The sequence below is a fragment of the Gymnogyps californianus genome, chromosome 10, assembly GCF_018139145.2.
Source record: "Gymnogyps californianus isolate 813 chromosome 10, ASM1813914v2, whole genome shotgun sequence".
Classification (NCBI taxonomy): domain Eukaryota; kingdom Metazoa; phylum Chordata; class Aves; order Accipitriformes; family Cathartidae; genus Gymnogyps; species Gymnogyps californianus.
Genome location: NC_059480.1, coordinates 12,298,391 through 12,316,482, shown reverse-complemented (window position 1 = coordinate 12,316,482; position 18,092 = coordinate 12,298,391). Strand labels below are relative to the sequence as shown.

General features: G+C 36.1%; 1 protein-coding gene across 1 annotated transcript in view; it reads left to right on the top strand.

Moving 5' to 3' along the window:
• Positions 1–18,092, top strand: part of ATR (ATR serine/threonine kinase) — a 42,590-nt gene that overhangs the window by 1,540 nt on the left and 22,958 nt on the right. The window contains exons 3-21 of the mRNA XM_050902561.1: positions 901–1,044; positions 1,627–2,516; positions 3,540–3,697; positions 5,414–5,640; positions 6,475–6,627; positions 6,776–6,974; positions 7,581–7,840; positions 8,248–8,438; positions 8,548–8,648; positions 8,974–9,145; positions 9,828–9,995; positions 10,886–11,080; positions 11,424–11,609; positions 12,081–12,173; positions 13,618–13,748; positions 13,944–14,087; positions 15,323–15,416; positions 16,182–16,307; positions 17,815–18,021. Of these exons, the coding sequence (XP_050758518.1) occupies positions 901–1,044; positions 1,627–2,516; positions 3,540–3,697; positions 5,414–5,640; positions 6,475–6,627; positions 6,776–6,974; positions 7,581–7,840; positions 8,248–8,438; positions 8,548–8,648; positions 8,974–9,145; positions 9,828–9,995; positions 10,886–11,080; positions 11,424–11,609; positions 12,081–12,173; positions 13,618–13,748; positions 13,944–14,087; positions 15,323–15,416; positions 16,182–16,307; positions 17,815–18,021 (3,839 nt within the window). The remainder of the gene's footprint in view (positions 1–900; positions 1,045–1,626; positions 2,517–3,539; positions 3,698–5,413; positions 5,641–6,474; positions 6,628–6,775; positions 6,975–7,580; positions 7,841–8,247; positions 8,439–8,547; positions 8,649–8,973; positions 9,146–9,827; positions 9,996–10,885; positions 11,081–11,423; positions 11,610–12,080; positions 12,174–13,617; positions 13,749–13,943; positions 14,088–15,322; positions 15,417–16,181; positions 16,308–17,814; positions 18,022–18,092) is intronic.

Below are 18,092 nucleotides of genomic sequence, written 5' to 3'. Positions count from 1 at the left end.
AAATACATATACTACAAAATTATCATTTGTAGTTATCTGTACATTTGCATCAAGGAGAATCACAGTAAGGGCAACTTACTGTTTCCAGGGTATAATTTCATGTAGCTGTCTCAGTAAGATGGATATTTGTCTAGTGAATTGATCAATTTAAGTGTCATATCCATGTTACTCTATAGATGACGTGTTCGTTAATTCTCTTATAGTCCTGAAAGGGGAGGCAGTAAAAATAAAAACAAAAAGCCAATCTGCTTTAGATACTGCTTTTGAATACATAAGTGTTGTATTTTATCATTATCATGTAACTTTTCTGGTTAATTGCTATCTGAATCTGAGATAGTTTTCTTCTTGTGCTAACTAACCGTTTGGATAAACCTGATGTGATTCAGGTACCTGTTTCAGTAGAGCTATACAGCAGCATTAGATACGTTTAGTATTTTGCTAAACTTTCTGATTCAGTAAGCTGAACTTACCATTTAAAAACTTTCTTGGAGATTTAGAACAATTCTTAGAGGTTTTTTCCTACCGAGATCATAAACCTAGGGAAAATTGTGTGATTAAAAATTAAAATGTTAACTATTTGCTATTCTTCACTCATCAAACAGTTGGATATAATACTAACTAAATGTTAATGCATGTAGTGTTAATGAATAATATTTAAGCTGAGTAATTTATATTTTTCTTCATACAGTTTGGTGTCACATAGAGGGTTTACAGTATGCACAAAATCATCTTCGTGGATTAATAAAACACACTCCCAATTGATAATTATACAGGTTTAATACCATATCATAGTATTTCATATAAAAATTTTCTTCTTTCTCTTTAGGTGTGAACAAAATTTGTCAAGTTGATTTATTGCAATGCTAATTCAGAAATGTGTCTCCTTTTTTTTTTTTAAAGTTGCTTTGGAACTGATTAAGAAATCAGATTCACAGCCAAGTTCTGTAATGTTGCTTGATTTTATTCAACATATCATGAAGTCTTCCCCGCTTATGTTTGTGAATGTGGATGGAAATCAGGAGGAAACCGAATGCAGTTGCATTGGTGAGTTTGTTGAAAATGTTTATGTTGAAACTTGGCATTTTCAGGATTTAAATTTTCTGACAATGAGATCATACAAAAGAACAAAAATGGGAAAAAGGCAGATCCGTAAGTTCAGCATTACATATTTATAAATAAGTGAATATTATGGTAGACTTTTAATATTGTGAATTGATTTGCACTTGTGATAATGGAAATTTATCAGGACAGAGTTTGATGTTATTCGTTACCATTGCTTAGTGATATTACCCGGTTCATGTTGATGAGATATGCTGTACACATATTCATTGTCTGAGGGTTTTTTTGACAGAGGAAAACATCTGGAACCACCCAGTGTAAAATGTCTGTCTTGCCCCCCCCGCCCCCCCCCATGTGTGTCCCCCCCTTCCCTCTTTTTTAATAAGATCTGCTGAAGAAATGTCCCAGTGAAGGCTCTCTGTTTACTAAGTCTACATGCATTTATCTCAAGGAGTTTTCTTCTGTTTTACTGATGAGCAACCTGCTCTCAAGAAGGTGCTCATAATAGGAGGTTTTGGTTTTTATCTTAATAATTTTCTGTTTGCTGTTTCTTTTTTATTGTCCTAGAATTTAGTAACTGGATCATAACAAGGCTTCTCCGAATTGCTGCAACTCCAAACTGCAACACGTTGCACAAGAACATTTGTGACGTCATTTGCTCTTTACTTTTTCTGTTTAAAATGAAGAGTTGCTCCATTTTTGAAGTACTAACAAAAGACTTGCTACAGCTTTTGCAAGACTTAATCTTCCTGCATGAAAGAGATGCACAAAAGCATCTCTGGGGAGATGGACTGGTCTGGCCAGTGACTGTGAAGAGATTTTCAAGCAGTACTGGTGACAAAGTGGGATATTTAAGATTGGCACCATTACAGCTGATGGGTATGTCCAATGTAGAATGTTTGGAAGTTATATTGATGTCTATTCTGACAGATATTGTTGCAGATGTGTTTTTTGTACGACAAGATATTATTCTCTGGGGGATAGGCTGCTCCCTGTTGGAGTATGGCAGTCCAAAAGTTAAAGCTTTGGTAGTGAAGTTTTTGGTAAAATTAATTCATTTAGGAGGACCTCCGGAACAGCTGGCCAGTGTTTTCTTCACAGTCTTTTTTGGAATTCTACAGTCAGCAGTTGAAATGGATACTGAAGAATCAGAACTCTTTGGAGAACCACTCTTACTGTTGGTGAGGACATTGTTGCCTTTTGAAGCAGATTCTTACAAAAATATTGAACCTGTCTACTTGAATATGCTACTAGAGAAGCTCTGTGCATTGTTTGAAAGTGATGTGTTTAGGTGTCTTCAGTCTGAAAAGCTGAAAGCTGCTTTTTGCCATATACTGCAATATTTTCTGGAGTTTGTTCCCACTGGCTATGAATCTGCCTTACAAGTAAGAAAAGTCCATATCGGTACCATATGCGGAATTTTTGTGAATGTGCTTGGAACTCAGGAAGAGCAAGAGGTAGGTTAATTTTAAAAACTGTATTTATCGTGTGAATAGATCATGTACAAAAACCTACATCTGTGCAAAGAAGAAGATCTAGGAAATACTATTTTTAGTTGCATAACTAGATTGGTACTGCTTGTTTCTCAACTGTTTCACATATTTGTACAGGTCAGAGTTCTTCAATGAGTTGGATGTAGCTGGACCCTGTGTTTTTTAGATGTATTAAACTATTGAGAAGCTATGCAGGCACAAGGGTCTGTCTGTAATCATAGTATAAAATGGGGGTAAGGCACAGAGTATGCTCATATAAGGGCAGCTTTACAAGTAATTTCCTTTCATCTGAGCGGCTCTTACTTTCTCACCATATGCTTTTAGTCACATTTGTTGGGGACAGGCAGACAGAAAGGTTTGAATTAAAATAGAATCATAGAATGGTTTGGGTTGGAAGGGACCTTTAAAGGTCATCTAGTCCACACCCCCTGCAATGAGCAGGGACATCTTCGACTAGATCAGGTTTCTCAGAGCCCTGTCCAACCTGACCTTGAATGTTTCCAGAGATAGGGCATCTACGACCTCTCTGGGCAACCTGTCCCAGTGTGTCACCACCCTCATTGTAAAAAATTTCTTCCTTATGTCCAACCTAAATCTACCCTCTTTTAGTTTAAAACCATAATGAGGTGTTAATAATGAGGTGTTGGTATGCTGAGTGTTCCCCCTACCCCGTACACCCACATGCGTATCGTATCTATTGTCTCTTAAACTTCGTGTGTCTATCTTGATGGCTTTGATAGCAAGGTATTGTGGCAAGAACTGAGAAACGGCTGTACAAGCTGCATTCTCTGGTAGGAACACAGGAATCTTCATTGCTTATGAGAGCTTTCATCTTGTAATTAAGATTTTTGAACATAAAGGTTTTTAAGAACTTTGTTACCATGATATTTTGAAATTTTATATTTTAAGTCAGAAACAATAATATCATGTCTTTGAGAAGGAAGGCATAGCATACATCATGGTACCTCTGTTGTTTGTCCATCTCAGTATCTGGTGAGTCCGCTTTATTCAGCATTAAAAACACAAACAGAAGAACTCTTTCAAGAACTTCATCAGAACCGGCTAGATACTTCTGATACTGATGGATGGAGCAGCAGCAGTGATGAAGTTCCAGAGAAAAGACGACGACTAAGCCTACCAACAAAGCATCCAAAGAAATCACCTACACCAGTAATGTATGACACTTAGTCAATAACTACTTTTATGGTAATTTGGCTAGTGAATAATAACAAATGACAACTTTTTTGAGGCAGTTTCTTCATAACAGCCACATTGAAAGATCTTCTGGGAAAAGATCTAAATGATATTTTGAAGGATCAGAACCTACAGATTATTTTTAAGCCAAACTTTAGTTAAAGAGACTGTATTTTTAATATGTTCAATGCAAATTATTTTCATTTTTACACACTGAAACCAGAAAAGCTGAGAGAATACATACAGAATGACAGAATCATGTATATGGCTATGCTGTCGCACTGGATGTGCTTAAAGCAGGTCTAGTTAAGTCAGGTTGTTCTCAGATGAACAAAGCCAGTTCTCTCAGCCTCTGCTTGTGCTGTGCTTCAGCTCCCTGCTCATCTTGGACTTGCTCCAGCATGTTGATCTCTTTCTTGTAGTTGGGCAATCAAAACTGGCTCCAGCATGCTGTACTCCAGGTGTGGGCTCGTGATCAGCCTTCACTCTTGATAATACAGCCCAGTATGTAGCTAACCTTCTTTGCAACAAGGTCACACTGCTCTTATATTCAACTTTTCCACAAGTCCACTGGGTCATTTTCTCCAGAGCAGCTTGCTAGCCAGTCAGCTCTCAGCCTGTTCTGTTGCACAGGGGTTTTTGTGCCAGTTGCAGCACTTTTCATATCTGTCTGTTGACTTTCATGAGGTTCTTGTCAGCCTGGTTTTCCAGCCAGTTGAGGTCCTCTGAATAAGCAGCTCTCCTTTTATCCACAGAGCTACCTGTCTCATTGTAGAAAGGAATCAAGTTAGTCTGGCATGATTTGCCCTTGGTAAATATTTGCTGGCTGTTCCCAGTCACCTTCTTGTCCCTTATGTGGCTAGAAATGAGTTCAAGGAAGACTTTTTCCATAACATTTGCAGGGTCTGAGATTAGGCTGGCAGGCCTATAGTTCCTTGGATCCTCTTTTTTTGCCTTTCTTGAAGGTGGGTGTAACATTTGCCTTTTTATAGTCATCAGGAATCCCCCTGGTCTCCATGACCTTCCAAGGATTGCAGAGTTATACCTTTATAGCCTTTCAGATAAGTCTGATTTGCATCATGCTTAACTCCAGAGTATCTTATTCTCCTGAAGAGCACGTTTAAGCTAAAGCTTCATTTGGTATTTTCCTAATCCTGTATCCAACATAGATTAGCTCTGTTTTTGCTATGATGATTTATGTTTTCTGGAAAAGCGTATGTGTTGGAAAATAATTAATATGGTCAAATTACAGACTTAGTCCTGTAAACATGAAATTGAAGAGCACTCTATGGAATGCCATCACAAAGAAAGCTGCATCCTTAATATTTATCCTTGAGAAAGAAATTCTGACAGCGGATATTCTTCAGACTGTAGAAGGGATCGCTGTAATTCTGCAACTAGCTGCTTTGTGCATAGTTCACTGTTCTCCCCCAACAAATTCTACCAGGTAAAGGTACCAAGGTGAAACTGTGAGACCAATAGTTTCTTGTAACTGTTGTTATGATTTGTGTAGATTACTTTAATGCTTGTCCATGTATCAGGACAAGTATTGGATAAGTCCTGTATGTTTTGAAGTAGTACATTTTCATAGTAACTTTGCTTACAAGCAATACAATATTAAATGTTTATAGTCTTTTGCATTGATCATATGATTTCCATTTTAACAGTATAGATCATAAAGTAACTCATCTGTGTGACTCTAACACATATAAGAATACTCCGAGCTCCTCAGATTCAGTGGTGAATATACAGTTCACATGGATTTCCTCTGATTTTATCACAAGAGTAGTGAAAGTCTGCAGAAACCTGTTAGAGGCTGCTACGCAGATTGTTAACCTGGAACAAGTGATTGACAGAATAGTGAAAATCTTTGATGCTTTGCTGTATGCACAAGGTGAGAAATCCTTTAAACTAGTGTGTCTTTTATTGCATTTGTAAATTAGGAATGCATCTGACTAAATTGGTCTGTTGTGGTAGAGGTACTGAAATGATAGATCTTGTGTTAGAACTCCAATTCCTGTACAAAAAAGGTTAAATAAGAAAAAAAGAGCCGCCTTCTCTGTTTAGAGAGCTTCCTTTGCATTTGTTTTTGAACATGATTTACTAGTCTTTGTCTGTACTTCTATTGATTTTTATCCGAACAAGAGACTACATGGGGATAGTGAATACGTGTAAGAAAGAAACGAACCTTTAGCAGTTTTCTTTTTAAAACACAGAGGCAGCATGCCTTCCTATCTCTGTTTCACTCAAAGATTTCAAAGCTTCTGACCAGCTTCAGCAAATGTGGCATGCAGGAAATGTGCCGAAAGTATTAAGTACTTGCATGTTTTTTTTAAAAGTAGCTAGTAGGATGGAGGACAAACTCTACTAAGACTAAAGTGTTATTATGAGTTCAGCTTGCTAGCCATCCCAAAGTCCACCTGAGAGTCGTCATGCAAATCCAGAGATACCGAAGTTGTATTCATTCTGCTGCTCATGTATTACATGCTGTCAACTGTTTAATGAAATTTTTAGATTATTTTGATGTAGCTCTCCATCATTTATTATTATGTGTCTAAGATGTAGGATATCAACAGGTGGGAATAGTGATACTAATCTTTGTTGATAGAAAAAATAATATTTTGTAGCAAATTAAGAACATAAAATGTGCATCTGTTTTATAAACTATAAAGAGCTGTAAAAGTATCAGTTTTTTTGTTGTTTTGTTTTGTTTTGTTTTTCCCCCTAGTGAAAATTCCACTGAGTGATCAGGTTGTTGATAACTTATGTGGATTGCTGTCTCTGCCCTGGATTTACAGCCATCCTGATGATTCTTCTTTTAAGCCATCTGCTTTTGGGTTTGATCCTCTAGTTTTGAGTCAAAAAACTGCACAGAGTTTCTGTAAGTATGTTAAAGTATATATAACCTAATATCTCTCTGGAATGATTGTTCTAAAGTAAAATTATTTTATTTGCCCTCTTATGATGATTGATGATATTAAAAGTTTAAATCAAGTAATTATCTGCTTTATTTTGTTTTTTCTCTTTAGCACCCCAAACTCAGTCACACTGTGTGTTCCTTCTGTCTCTCTTCCCAAGAAACATTCATCTGGATTGGAGAAAATCCATTTATCATTGGGCACTAAAAAGTCCCCATGAAGTAATTCGGGCTACTTGTGTTAAAGGATTCTCTCTCCTGCTTCATCCACCAAGTGTGCAGTCCTGCAGTATGATTCCTAAAGCTCTTTTGTATGTATTAATGCTGCTTTTCTGTCTTCATGCAAGAAAAAAAAGGACAAATAAGAAATGTAATATAAGCACAAAAATAAATATTTCTTTCATCCAGAATTTGCTAGATCTCAATTTCAGAAATCGTAAGATATCAACAGGATAGGTGTAAGTAATGATGTCTGTATGATAGAACGGTGTTTGCTTACCATGTCAGTATACAAGTTACTTCACTAGTTGAAGACCCCATTTCTAATTAACAAATTTAAACTAAGGAGGGGAAAGGAGATATCTTTGTCAGTTAAATATATGTGATATATGTCCATATGTCTCTTAAAATCTTTCCAATTTCTCTGCCTTTTCTATATACGTCTTGGTGTCTTCTGTCCTATTGTGTCTAGTCTTCAGTTTCTTTATAACATGCCAGACTCACCGTGCCCAGTGCTACTTCAAACATTTAATAGAACTTGAGGGTAATCTGAAAAGGAAAAAGATAATTTAGTGAGACAGATCCTTAAATTGTCCCAATAGTACTTTCAGTATAGTTAGAGAATTCAGACAATGTAGAAATACAAATTTCTAGGTAAGTGATCTATTAAAATGGTTTCATTTTTGTTTCCATTTCAGAAATCAAATCAAAGACGAGTCTGAGCTAGTCAAGGAGGCTTGTGCTGCTATAGTTGGGAAATTATCTTGCTGTCTTTCTGGTACATTCAGTGTACGACCTTCCTTAGCAGACTCTGCTATTAAGCATGTCACTTGCGGTATTTTATGTAGCAGCCTTACTGTGACTTCTGCTCATGAAAAAACTTGTTCTGTGCAAGCCTGCGTTTTCAAGCCATTTCTTATTCTCCTCGAGAACAAAGTATCCAGTTCAGTAAAGCTAAGTATGTGACTTTACCTTTATTAACATTTTGCACTTCTGTATTGAGGTACTCAGTCACTACTTCTCTGCCTTTCTCCATTCCTTTTTTTCTATATTTTTTTTTTTATAGCTATAATGGTGCTTGAAAATGTATTTCAGTTGATATCACTGCTAATGTTTGATGTTGTCATTGATATTCTTTTTAAAATACCTTGGCTTAATTTTGGTCTATGGATATATCTAGAAATGTAATACTTCATAAAATCTGAATTTTAAATAGTTTGTCTGGTTTGACAATATTTACTCTTTTGATTAAAGAATACAGTGTGTTTTATGGCTTACTTGCATCACGGTTTTGTGCACTTCAATAGATTTTTAAAAAGCATTAAAAATATGTTTTCCTTTCCTCCTCCAACCCATGCCGCCTAGCATTTATAGAAAATATACCTCATCTTTGCAAACATCTGGATTTTAACACTGATGAGTCCAGTGTGAAGATTCTTGTTGGGTCTTTATTAAATCTAATGGAAGATCCAGACAAAGATGTAAGAGTGGCTTTCAGTGACTGCATAAAGAACATACTAGAATCCTTAGACTCTGAAGAAGGATTCATAAAAGAGGTGAATTCATATTTATTTTTGGTTGTTTTTCCTAACTTACTGTGGTTTTTGTTTTACCAATGTCAAACACTCTAAAATTTTTGTTTTGTTTTGTTTTCATGTGTTCCAGCTGTTTGTTTCAAGAATGAAAGAAGCCTATACAAATGCCAAAATATCAAGAAATACTGAGCTTAAAGATACCTTGATTCTCACAACAGGAGATATTGGAAGGTATTTTTGATAGTATCTTGAAAATTGCAAAGTAGTGTCAGTTTGTGATGCAAAGGAACTTTTTTGTTCAAGTGTAAATGTAAGATTAAATTACTTATTTCAAGGTCAGCCTTTGTCCAGAGTCCTTTGCAACTGTACTGAGCTGTTGATTCATGTGGAATATTCCTCATTTTTTTTCTGCCCTGTCATAGGAAGTACAGATAAGCTATGCAAATACAATGATGAGTCATTTTGCATTATGGTAATTATATATTCTTAAGTCATTTTATTAATGCAACGATTCTTTTTTCCTTTTTAATTCTTTTTCTTCTGCTTACTTTGTAAGAGCATCAAAAGGAGATTTGGTACCATTTGCCCTCTTGCATTTGTTACACTGTTTGTTGTCCAAGTCAGCTTCTGTGGCTGGAGCAGCATACACAGAAATTCGATCCCTGGCGGCAGCTAAGTCCATAAAACTGCAAGCCTTTTTCAGTCAGTACAAGAAGCCTATCTGTCAGGTAAAAAGAAAAGAGTTGTTGGTTTAGAAAGGCATATGTTTGGGTTCGTTTTGTGTATTTTGAAAATGGTATTAAAGGTAAAAATTACAGTATTTTACAAGGTGAAATCTCATAGGACAAGAGATGATTTAAAAAAAACAAAAACCAAAAAACCTCCACAAACATTCAGGAAGGAATGGGAAATCTTTGACTTTGTCATGATCTTCTCCCCTCAACAGTATTGCTTTTGTTTTTTATTCCCTAGATGCTGTCATCCTGAAATAGAGGAACTAATACAGTTTCTTGCATTGTGTGGTACCATGGCCACAAGACGCTATGATTTAAAATTGGAATTGAAGTCAACGTTTTACAGGCATAACACTGACATGACTGATTTGTTCTTTTTTTATACCCATTACCTAAAGACGGAAGTTCTGTTTAAAAGAAAATTATCAAAAGCAGACTTTTCTTATTTTGAATATTTTTTTAATAATGCAATGTCTGAATCCAGGGTTGCAAAATTGAATGTAGTTATTAAGTGGATGATAATCCAGTTCTATCGCAAAGTAATAATCATAGATCTATGTGCAATTCATGAGAAAGAAAAACAGATGCGTAGAAAAAGGAGCGAAACTCTTGTGTTTTATTTTTAGGGAGTGAAAAAGGGGAAAATAATACTAAATCGATATTTCTTCATGCTTAGTTTCTAGTGGAATCCCTGCACTCCAGCCAGATGGCAGTATTGAGTGCTCCATGCCAGGGTAATGAGCTACAGAAACAGACAGCTGCTCACCAGAGAGAAATGGCTCTGGACATGTTATCTGAGATCGCCAATGTATTTGATTTTCCAGATCTAAATCGCTTTCTCTCAGTAAGTTGATCAGTTTTTACTTTTTACTTTTGATTTTATTTGTGTGTGTGTGTGTATGTGTTTGTGGATTTCTGTTTTAGTCCACAATTTTTCTGTGAACGTCACAGATCTGAATTTTTTTTTCTCTAGTTGCTGTTTGTTATAATATAAAATATTTTGGGATTGCTGCAACTGGGAGCTCCAGAGGAGCAGTTTTATCAAGGAGTCACAGTGATGGCTACAGTGCTAATTCAAGTATGACAGATGATGAACTAACTAAGGTCTAGAGTACTCATTGGGTGTATCTATATTAATGATTTAGTGCACTTGGAGGGATTCTTTGTAAGGCCTGATTTTTGCATGGTGTCTGCTTTCTTGTTTCAAATTAAGAAAGCTATTGTTCTGTGGATAGATCTCTTCTTGATCTGGTTAGATATCTGTTTTACTTGAAGCCTAAGTAGCTTCATACTCGTATTTTGGTTGTTGGTAGATGGGAAATGCACAACTGTTAAGTAAGCAGTGTTCTAGTTGACTGGTAGGTTGGAGGAGTGTTGCTGTGTGTGGGTGTGTTGGGTTTTTTTGTTGTGGGTTTTTTTTGTTGGTTTTTTTTGTTTGTTTTTAAGATTTCCTTTTGTGGAGAATCTGGATGGACACAAAAAATGCTGGCTCACTTTTTGTTTGCATGTTTCTCAGTATTGATTAGATGAAGCACCTCCTTAAGTAATTCTTTTTATTTTATATGCATTTTTACTAGGTATTTCCATCTTCTTTATTCATACCTATAGTCATACGTATGACTAGAGATGTGTGGTGTTGTACTGACACAAATGGAACAAAGCTGAACCCTGGGGTTTTGGAGGGTTTGTTTGTTTGTTTGTTTTTTCCATTAAGTGTTGTTCTTAATTTACCAGCGGATCCTACAAGTTTTGCTTCCTGACCTTGCAGCCAAGGCTAGTCCTGCAGCTTCCACGCTTATTCGAACCATAGCAAAACAGTTGAATGTAAACCGAAGAGAGATTTTAATCAATAACTTCAAATACATCTTCTCTCATTTGGTCTGTTCCTGCTCCAAGGATGAGCTTGAGCGGGCACTTCATTACCTCAAGGTAAATTGGCATTTACTCTATTATACATGCAGATCAGGAGCAACAGTTGATGAATAGTGAGCTTTCTGCTTTACTTAAGGTACTGCAAAGCATAGGTGGGGAAATTGTATATGCAGAAGTTTTGTTCTTCTTGTTGTTTATAGTCTGTTCCGTTGGCTCTGAGGAACTGTAGTAAGATATTTGCAAACTTAAAAACTCGGTTTATCTAACATTGAGCTGATTGGAAGCTTTTTCTTTGATTTCTATGGTAAATCAACCAGAGTCCAATGCCTCCTGTCTTTCCATGTGCTAGTTTCATTGTGATGAAATGAAGACTTGGTTTCTGTTTGCTATTTGATTATAGAATGAGACTGAGATAGAACTGGGCAGCTTGCTGAGACAGGACTACCAGGGACTGCATAATGAATTATTGCTGCGTATAGGAGAACACTATCAACAAGTCTTCAATGGTTTGTCAATATTGGCTTCATTTGCATCTCATGATGATCCCTATCAGGGACCCAGAGAAATAACATCATCTGAACAAATGGTAAGGACATCAAAATATTCATGTTCAGTTTTGTTCAATGATTTTTTTCTCCAGTCTGAGAGTGAAGACAATTTAACATTCTCTGAACATCACTTATTTGAGGAAAAAGTGGAGGAAAGGCTGGCATTTCATATTAAGTGTTCCTGTAATAGGGAGATACATATCAACTATGCATAAAAAAAACCTAACCAAAGAACCTCCCAAACAAACAAATACCCCGCCAGCCTCCACCCCCACCCCCCCTCCCCAAACCCCATAAATCCTACCAAACAAAAAACCCCACAGCCTAATAGGGATGTCTTTCATTAACACTGATACTTCTTAAGGAGCAGTGTATGTATTTGGGATTCTTCTCATTTGTCTTTCAGAATTAGCATTTCATACTTGCTTTTTAATTTCTTAAGCTTAGGAATGTGTTAATAGTAAGATTATTATGGTTTTTTACTTTTTCTTTCTTTTTCCCCTCCCCAGGCTGATTATCTGCAACCTAAATTGCTTGGTATCTTGGCTTTTTTTAACATGCAGTTACTGAGCTCCAGTGTTGGCATTGAGGATAAAAAAATGGTGCGTAAATTTAATTTAAATAAGCAAGGGCTATTTTAATATTTCAGATGTACTTATGTGATTGTGCAACTGTCACTGAAGTCTCAAAGATACTAAGGTTCCAACATGATTCTTGAAAACTGATGGGTAGGACTTCTGTGTAAGCTCAAAAGTTTTTGTTTTGTTTCTTTAATGGTCAGCTAATGTACATATTTCAGTCAGACATGGTATATGTAATAAGTCAGTCAACCAGTAATTATAGAGGAGGAATCCAAGTGTATGTTTTATATGTGTGAAAGAAACAAAGTGGAGGATGAGGGAATATGGGAGAAAACTGGAGTTACTGCAGGGAACAGGGTTATAAGGACACCAAAGGGCAAAGCTAAAGAAAATAAGATGCAAATCCAAGCGAAACTGGGCTTTATTGGGTTTGTTTCTCACAGAACAGCTCCTTTTAGCTTTACAGTAGAGAGCATTTAGAGAAATTAGAGCTCACAACTTGAGACAAAGTCTGAAAATTCTGCTCTGCTGAGGCAGTGCTTCTAACCCCAAGACAGGCCTTTTAGTCACCTCACAGAGGTAGTGCAGATTATTTCTGTAGGGAATTTTTCAGTGCTATAACCTTTACATGGATGCACTGCATTTTCTCTGATGTTTTTTCAAGCTTTTTCCTTGTCAGATATTCACGTTGAGATGCTCTCATTTTCATAGCCCCATGTCTTCACGCTTTCTGAATTTCTTCATTTTTATAGCATTTCTTCTGCTGCACCTGCTCTTGTTTCTATCTTTTCTTGTTCTGTTTTTTGTTCTTGGTGAGTTTCCCCTTCCATGACCTTTCCACAAGCTCAAGTTTCTTCCTGTGTTACTGATCTGTCATGCTGGGCGTCGTACTACCTTGTTTGGTACAGTGTTACTGTGACTGAAATATCTCCTGCTTTTTCTGCATCTCGGTATTTCTCTTCTGTCTTTCATTAGTCCCATTGACAACTGAGGTTTTACCTGTTCCCTGAAGCTTACCAATCACTTCTGCCAGAAGTTGTATGTCGGTTCTGTTGTTGGTGTTTTGTTGTTTTGTTTTGTTTCTTTTTTTAAATGCAAGCGTGTTTCTTTTCTCTGTATTTCCAAAACCTGCTCTTTTCAGCTTCTAAAACTTTGGACATATAGTCAATCATGTCTTATAACAGCCTTCTATCACCATTAACTCCTTTGGTGTCCACAGTTCTTCCCTCATCAGTCTGTCAACAGCCTAAATAACAACTTTTTTGTTACATTACTGTCATTACAGATTCCCTTTCATTCTCTTTTCCTCTAACCCCCGAATTCTTTCTTGAAACATCAAACTGAATTTGATGTCTTATAGAGTATGATTTCTGAAGCCAGGGTAGCCTGGTTTTACTAGAAAATACGGCTTGTATATGTTTTACTGAGTATCTAATACACTAAAATGACTTTTCTCTATGTCTAGGCTTTAAACAGTCTTATGTCTTTAATGAAGCTCATGGGTCCCAAACACATCAGTTCAGTAAGAGTGAAGATGATGACTACGCTGAGAACAGCTCTAAGATACAAGGACGACTTTCCAGAACTGTGTTGCAGGTGAACTGATAGTGTACCAAAACAGTGACATACCTGCTATTTCTGTCCTTGAATACACTGTTTTGTTTTGTTCTAGACAATAATCTAAACCACAGAGCTGAAATAACTTAAAATGCTTCTCATGACTCACCTAAAATGTCTTTATGCAGAGAAGAATCATTGATTACTATTGTTTTGTTGTCCTTTCTTGTTTAGAGCCTGGGATTGTTTTGTTCGAAGTCTGGACCATTCATACCTTGGCTCCTTGCTTAGTCATGTGATAGTAGCGTTATTGCCCCTTATACATATCCAACCAAAGGAAACTACAGCAGTATTTTACTTTCTCATAGTTGAGAACAGGTACTGTACAAATATATTCAGTTATATGGATTAAATCCTGTAATAGGAATGAGAATAACCCTAAATTAAAGTCGTCCAGTACTGAGATGAGAAAACTTGTTTTTCTGCAAAATAGTATGCTGTTCTATAAAATTCCCACTTCTCTAAATTGCAATGAGATTTTGAAATTTGACAGGTGATAGCCTCACCTGAAAACGTGTTTTTATATTGTCCTTATAAAAATATATGACGCTATGGCCAAGTTACAACCCATTCAGACACTTATCCCTGCCAGGTTTTCTGATTCTGCGTTTTTTCTGCTGGTACAGAAAATGACTTCCCTCTACAGGGCATGCAGACAGAAAAACAGTGATTGCTAACATTTGCTCTAAGGTAGAGAGAAGTGTACAGAGTTGGAAATAGGGAGGAAATGAGGTCTTTATTTGTTTCCTTCAATAATTAGAGTTATAATTATGAAGTGCACAGAATTTTATGTTGAGTAAGATTTCATACATCCTCTTCACAAGTGGTCACACCAACTCGAAATAAAATCAAAGTCTAATACAAAAGACTTAAACTTTTGTGACTTAACCTTTTTGAAGACAATGTTGAGTTTTAATTATTTTTCATCTTATGTTTTGTAGCTTAAAATTATGATTTTTTTTTTTTTTTAAGAATGGTGATAGTTTATATCTAGATTACTTTTGTTGGGTTTTCATTTTTCTTGCACTGTATCATACCAACAGTATTCAAAATAAAAGGTGACAATAGGAGTAATAAGGCTCTTGTAGAAGTCCATAGTAGCAAAATTGAAAGAGATTCCTTCGTGTTAGGAACACAGAATTCTTTTTTTGGTTGTGTATTTTCTTTTCTTATGAGAAAAACTGGAACTGGATTCACATCAAATGGGATTATTCTCACACTTTGGCCAGTGTCCAAAATAAGGAGAGCCAATCCTGGTAGAGATGAATGGCAACTTGGAAAGCTTTGGAAAGAACTGCCTTTAAGAGAGAAAGTAATTTAAAGTATAGAGGAGAAATACCTGTGGATTAGTTGAGTAACAAGAGAAACAAATTGTTTAATATGTATACTTAATTAGATAAAAAACCTCATGGCATTTACTTTTTTTCTGCTTTTCAAGCCTTTGTTCTTCTAGTCATTACATTTCATTGCTTTCTTTTGATGGGTTTTTAAGATTTTTCTGATCCAACTAATGTTTGCTATGTTCTTTGCAATATTTTTTTTGTAACTATTAGGGATGCAGTACGAGACTTTTTACATGAAATATATTTTCTGCCTGACCTTCCAGAACTAAAAGAAATTCAGGTCGTGCTTCAGGAATACAGAAAGGTACAGCTTCTTTTATTTATTTGTTTATTTTTAATGCATCAAATAAATTCATGACAAGTGAGGAAAACATGTAAAGTTTATTGTTAAGTGGAAATAGTATTTATCTGCCTCCACAACAAAACAGAATTTGCATATTGCATGAATACTTTGAAGCAGGTTCTGATTCTCCTTTAGGAGTAAAATATGTTCATGTTTAACATGCTTGTTTCTGTAGCATCTCCTGAACACTGACTTTTCATCTTTTTGAGATTAAAGAGATATAAGATTAAAAGTCAGCAGTATTAGCTATGGCAATGATTGTGTTGCAAGAGAAGCTACTTTTAATTTGATCCCTCTTCTGTATTCTCTTGAAAGGTAACAAAGGTTGTCTATTTTTAGGAGTACTTTATGGTCTATTTCTTTTGCTTGCCCTCAGAATGCTTGGGTAATAGATGGGAAGTAACAGATATTCAGCGGGAATGAGGTAACAACAGTAAAAATTAATTTGATTTTAGATAATGAGGTACTCAAAGCAAAGCATTTTCTTCTGATTTTAATAATTTTTATTTACACCATCATTATATTTACACAGAAGTGTAAATATAGCACCTTTTTGAGAAAAACATTTTAAAAAATAGACAGCAAGACAGTGATATATGGATATAGGCGAGAATGTAGGCAGAAGGGTAGTTGTTTGTATGTGTTCTCACTTGTGTTCTTTGAGATGCTGCTTAACTGTGTTCCTGTTATACTTAACTTGAACTTCTTATGTCACGTCTTGTTCAGGAATCCTCCAAAAGCACCGACTTGCAGACAACACTGCAGCTGTCTATGAGAGCTATTCAGCATGAGAATGTGGATGTTCGTATGCATGCACTTACCAGCCTGAAAGAAACATTATATAGAAATCAGGTATAGAAAACCTCCTTCAAGTAACATCTGGACCAACAATCTACTGTTACTGGGTGTTCACATGACCTGTGTTGTTCTCCTCAATTTATTAAGCTAGCTGTTTCTTAATATAATGGGGAGAAGGGATTCTTTTTCATCTTGTCTCCTTGTAAGAGGACTTTCAAATCCTCCAAATCTGTGTGTGATGCTGATTCAGCAAGGCTAGTGGTACATTTCTTATCTTTTTTTCAGCTCTGAGGAAAGGTGTATCTAAGAAGTCCATTTCAGCAATCTATTGTGTGGGCTTGTTCTCTGTTAGAGCATGTATGGCTTTTGCATCAGGAGACTAATACATTAAAGCCAGCATTTTTTGTGTCTGAGTTTAATATCTGAGAGAATTAAGATGTATGTGACCACCTCACACCTTTAATTTTTTTCTCTTCCTTCTTTGCCTTCCACCCCCAAAAATTTGAATCCATTGACCATATTCAAATACATTTTGTAGCCATGTACAAGTTGAAGATACTGCTTTACAAATCTGTGTGATTATTAGCTCAGAGGGGTGTATGTGACCTATTAAAAAAAAAAACAAACAAAAAACCAAAACCAAACAACCAAAAAACCAACTGTCCCCTTAGTAGCTATAAGACTGTGGGACACTCTTCAGTCAGAAATTAAAAAAAAATCCTAGCTAAAAGAACAATCAATCATTGTGTATATTCCTGGCCAATCAGTAATTCTTGCAGCTCAGGTCAGCAAAGTCTTGCCATGTCTTGCTTAGTTAGAAGTCTAGCAAAATAATGGAGGCAAATCAAACTTAATTAGTTCCACAGCTTGTCAAACTATTTGCTCTGTTATGTTGGCTGTGGTTTCAGTTTTCATTAAACATAGCAATGCAAACATTTCACATTATTAAGAGAAAATTTTTTTCTGTATTTGGACTAAATGTGGAACTGGGGAATAAAAGCTGGGCCAAGATGAAAAAGAAAGGACATCCAATTAAAATGATGGGCATTGATTAAAGGACTTGAAACCCTGGGCTTTGTAGGACTGAGAGTGAAGAAATGGCCAACAAATGGGAAATAATAAGGATACAAATGGCAGTGAAACCAGAAGGTATGACAACAGCTGCATGAAAGAAATTGGGAGGAAGTATCAGAATACATGAAGAAAAGGGACAGATAAGTGAAAAAGATCATGTAGAAAAGAAACGTTCTTGGTAAGACAAGGAAAGAAAATGCAGTTAGTAGAGAGGTGTATGATGATGAAATACAATATTGGCCATGACAGCATTATTAATTGAGGCCCAAATCCCTCATTCTTAATCATTTGTTTAGTCCTTCCTAGGGTAACAAGCAATTTGGGGCGAATGGGCTATAGTTACAAAATGACAGTATTTGCATCACTAACCTAAAGTCATGGATAAATGAAATACGAAGTAAGAGTGAGTTACAGATGGAAAATTGCTGAGATTATTTACCATAAACATGGTTGTAGAATAACTCATCTTTATTTTTCAACTTCCTAGGAAAAATTGATAAAGTATGTAACAGACAGTGAAACTGTGGAGCCAGTTATCTCCCAGTTGGTGACTGTACTTCTAATCGGCTGCCAGGATGCAAATTCTCAAGCCCGACTACTTTGTGGGGAATGTTTAGGTGAACTGGGAGCCATAGATCCCGGCAGGCTCGATTTTTCAACAAGTGAAACTCAAGGAAAACATTTTACGTTTGTGGTAAGAAGTGTTGCTGTAGTGTTTTGTTTAGCATTAAGGGTTTTTTAAAAGTACTTGGGAGCAGGGAACCT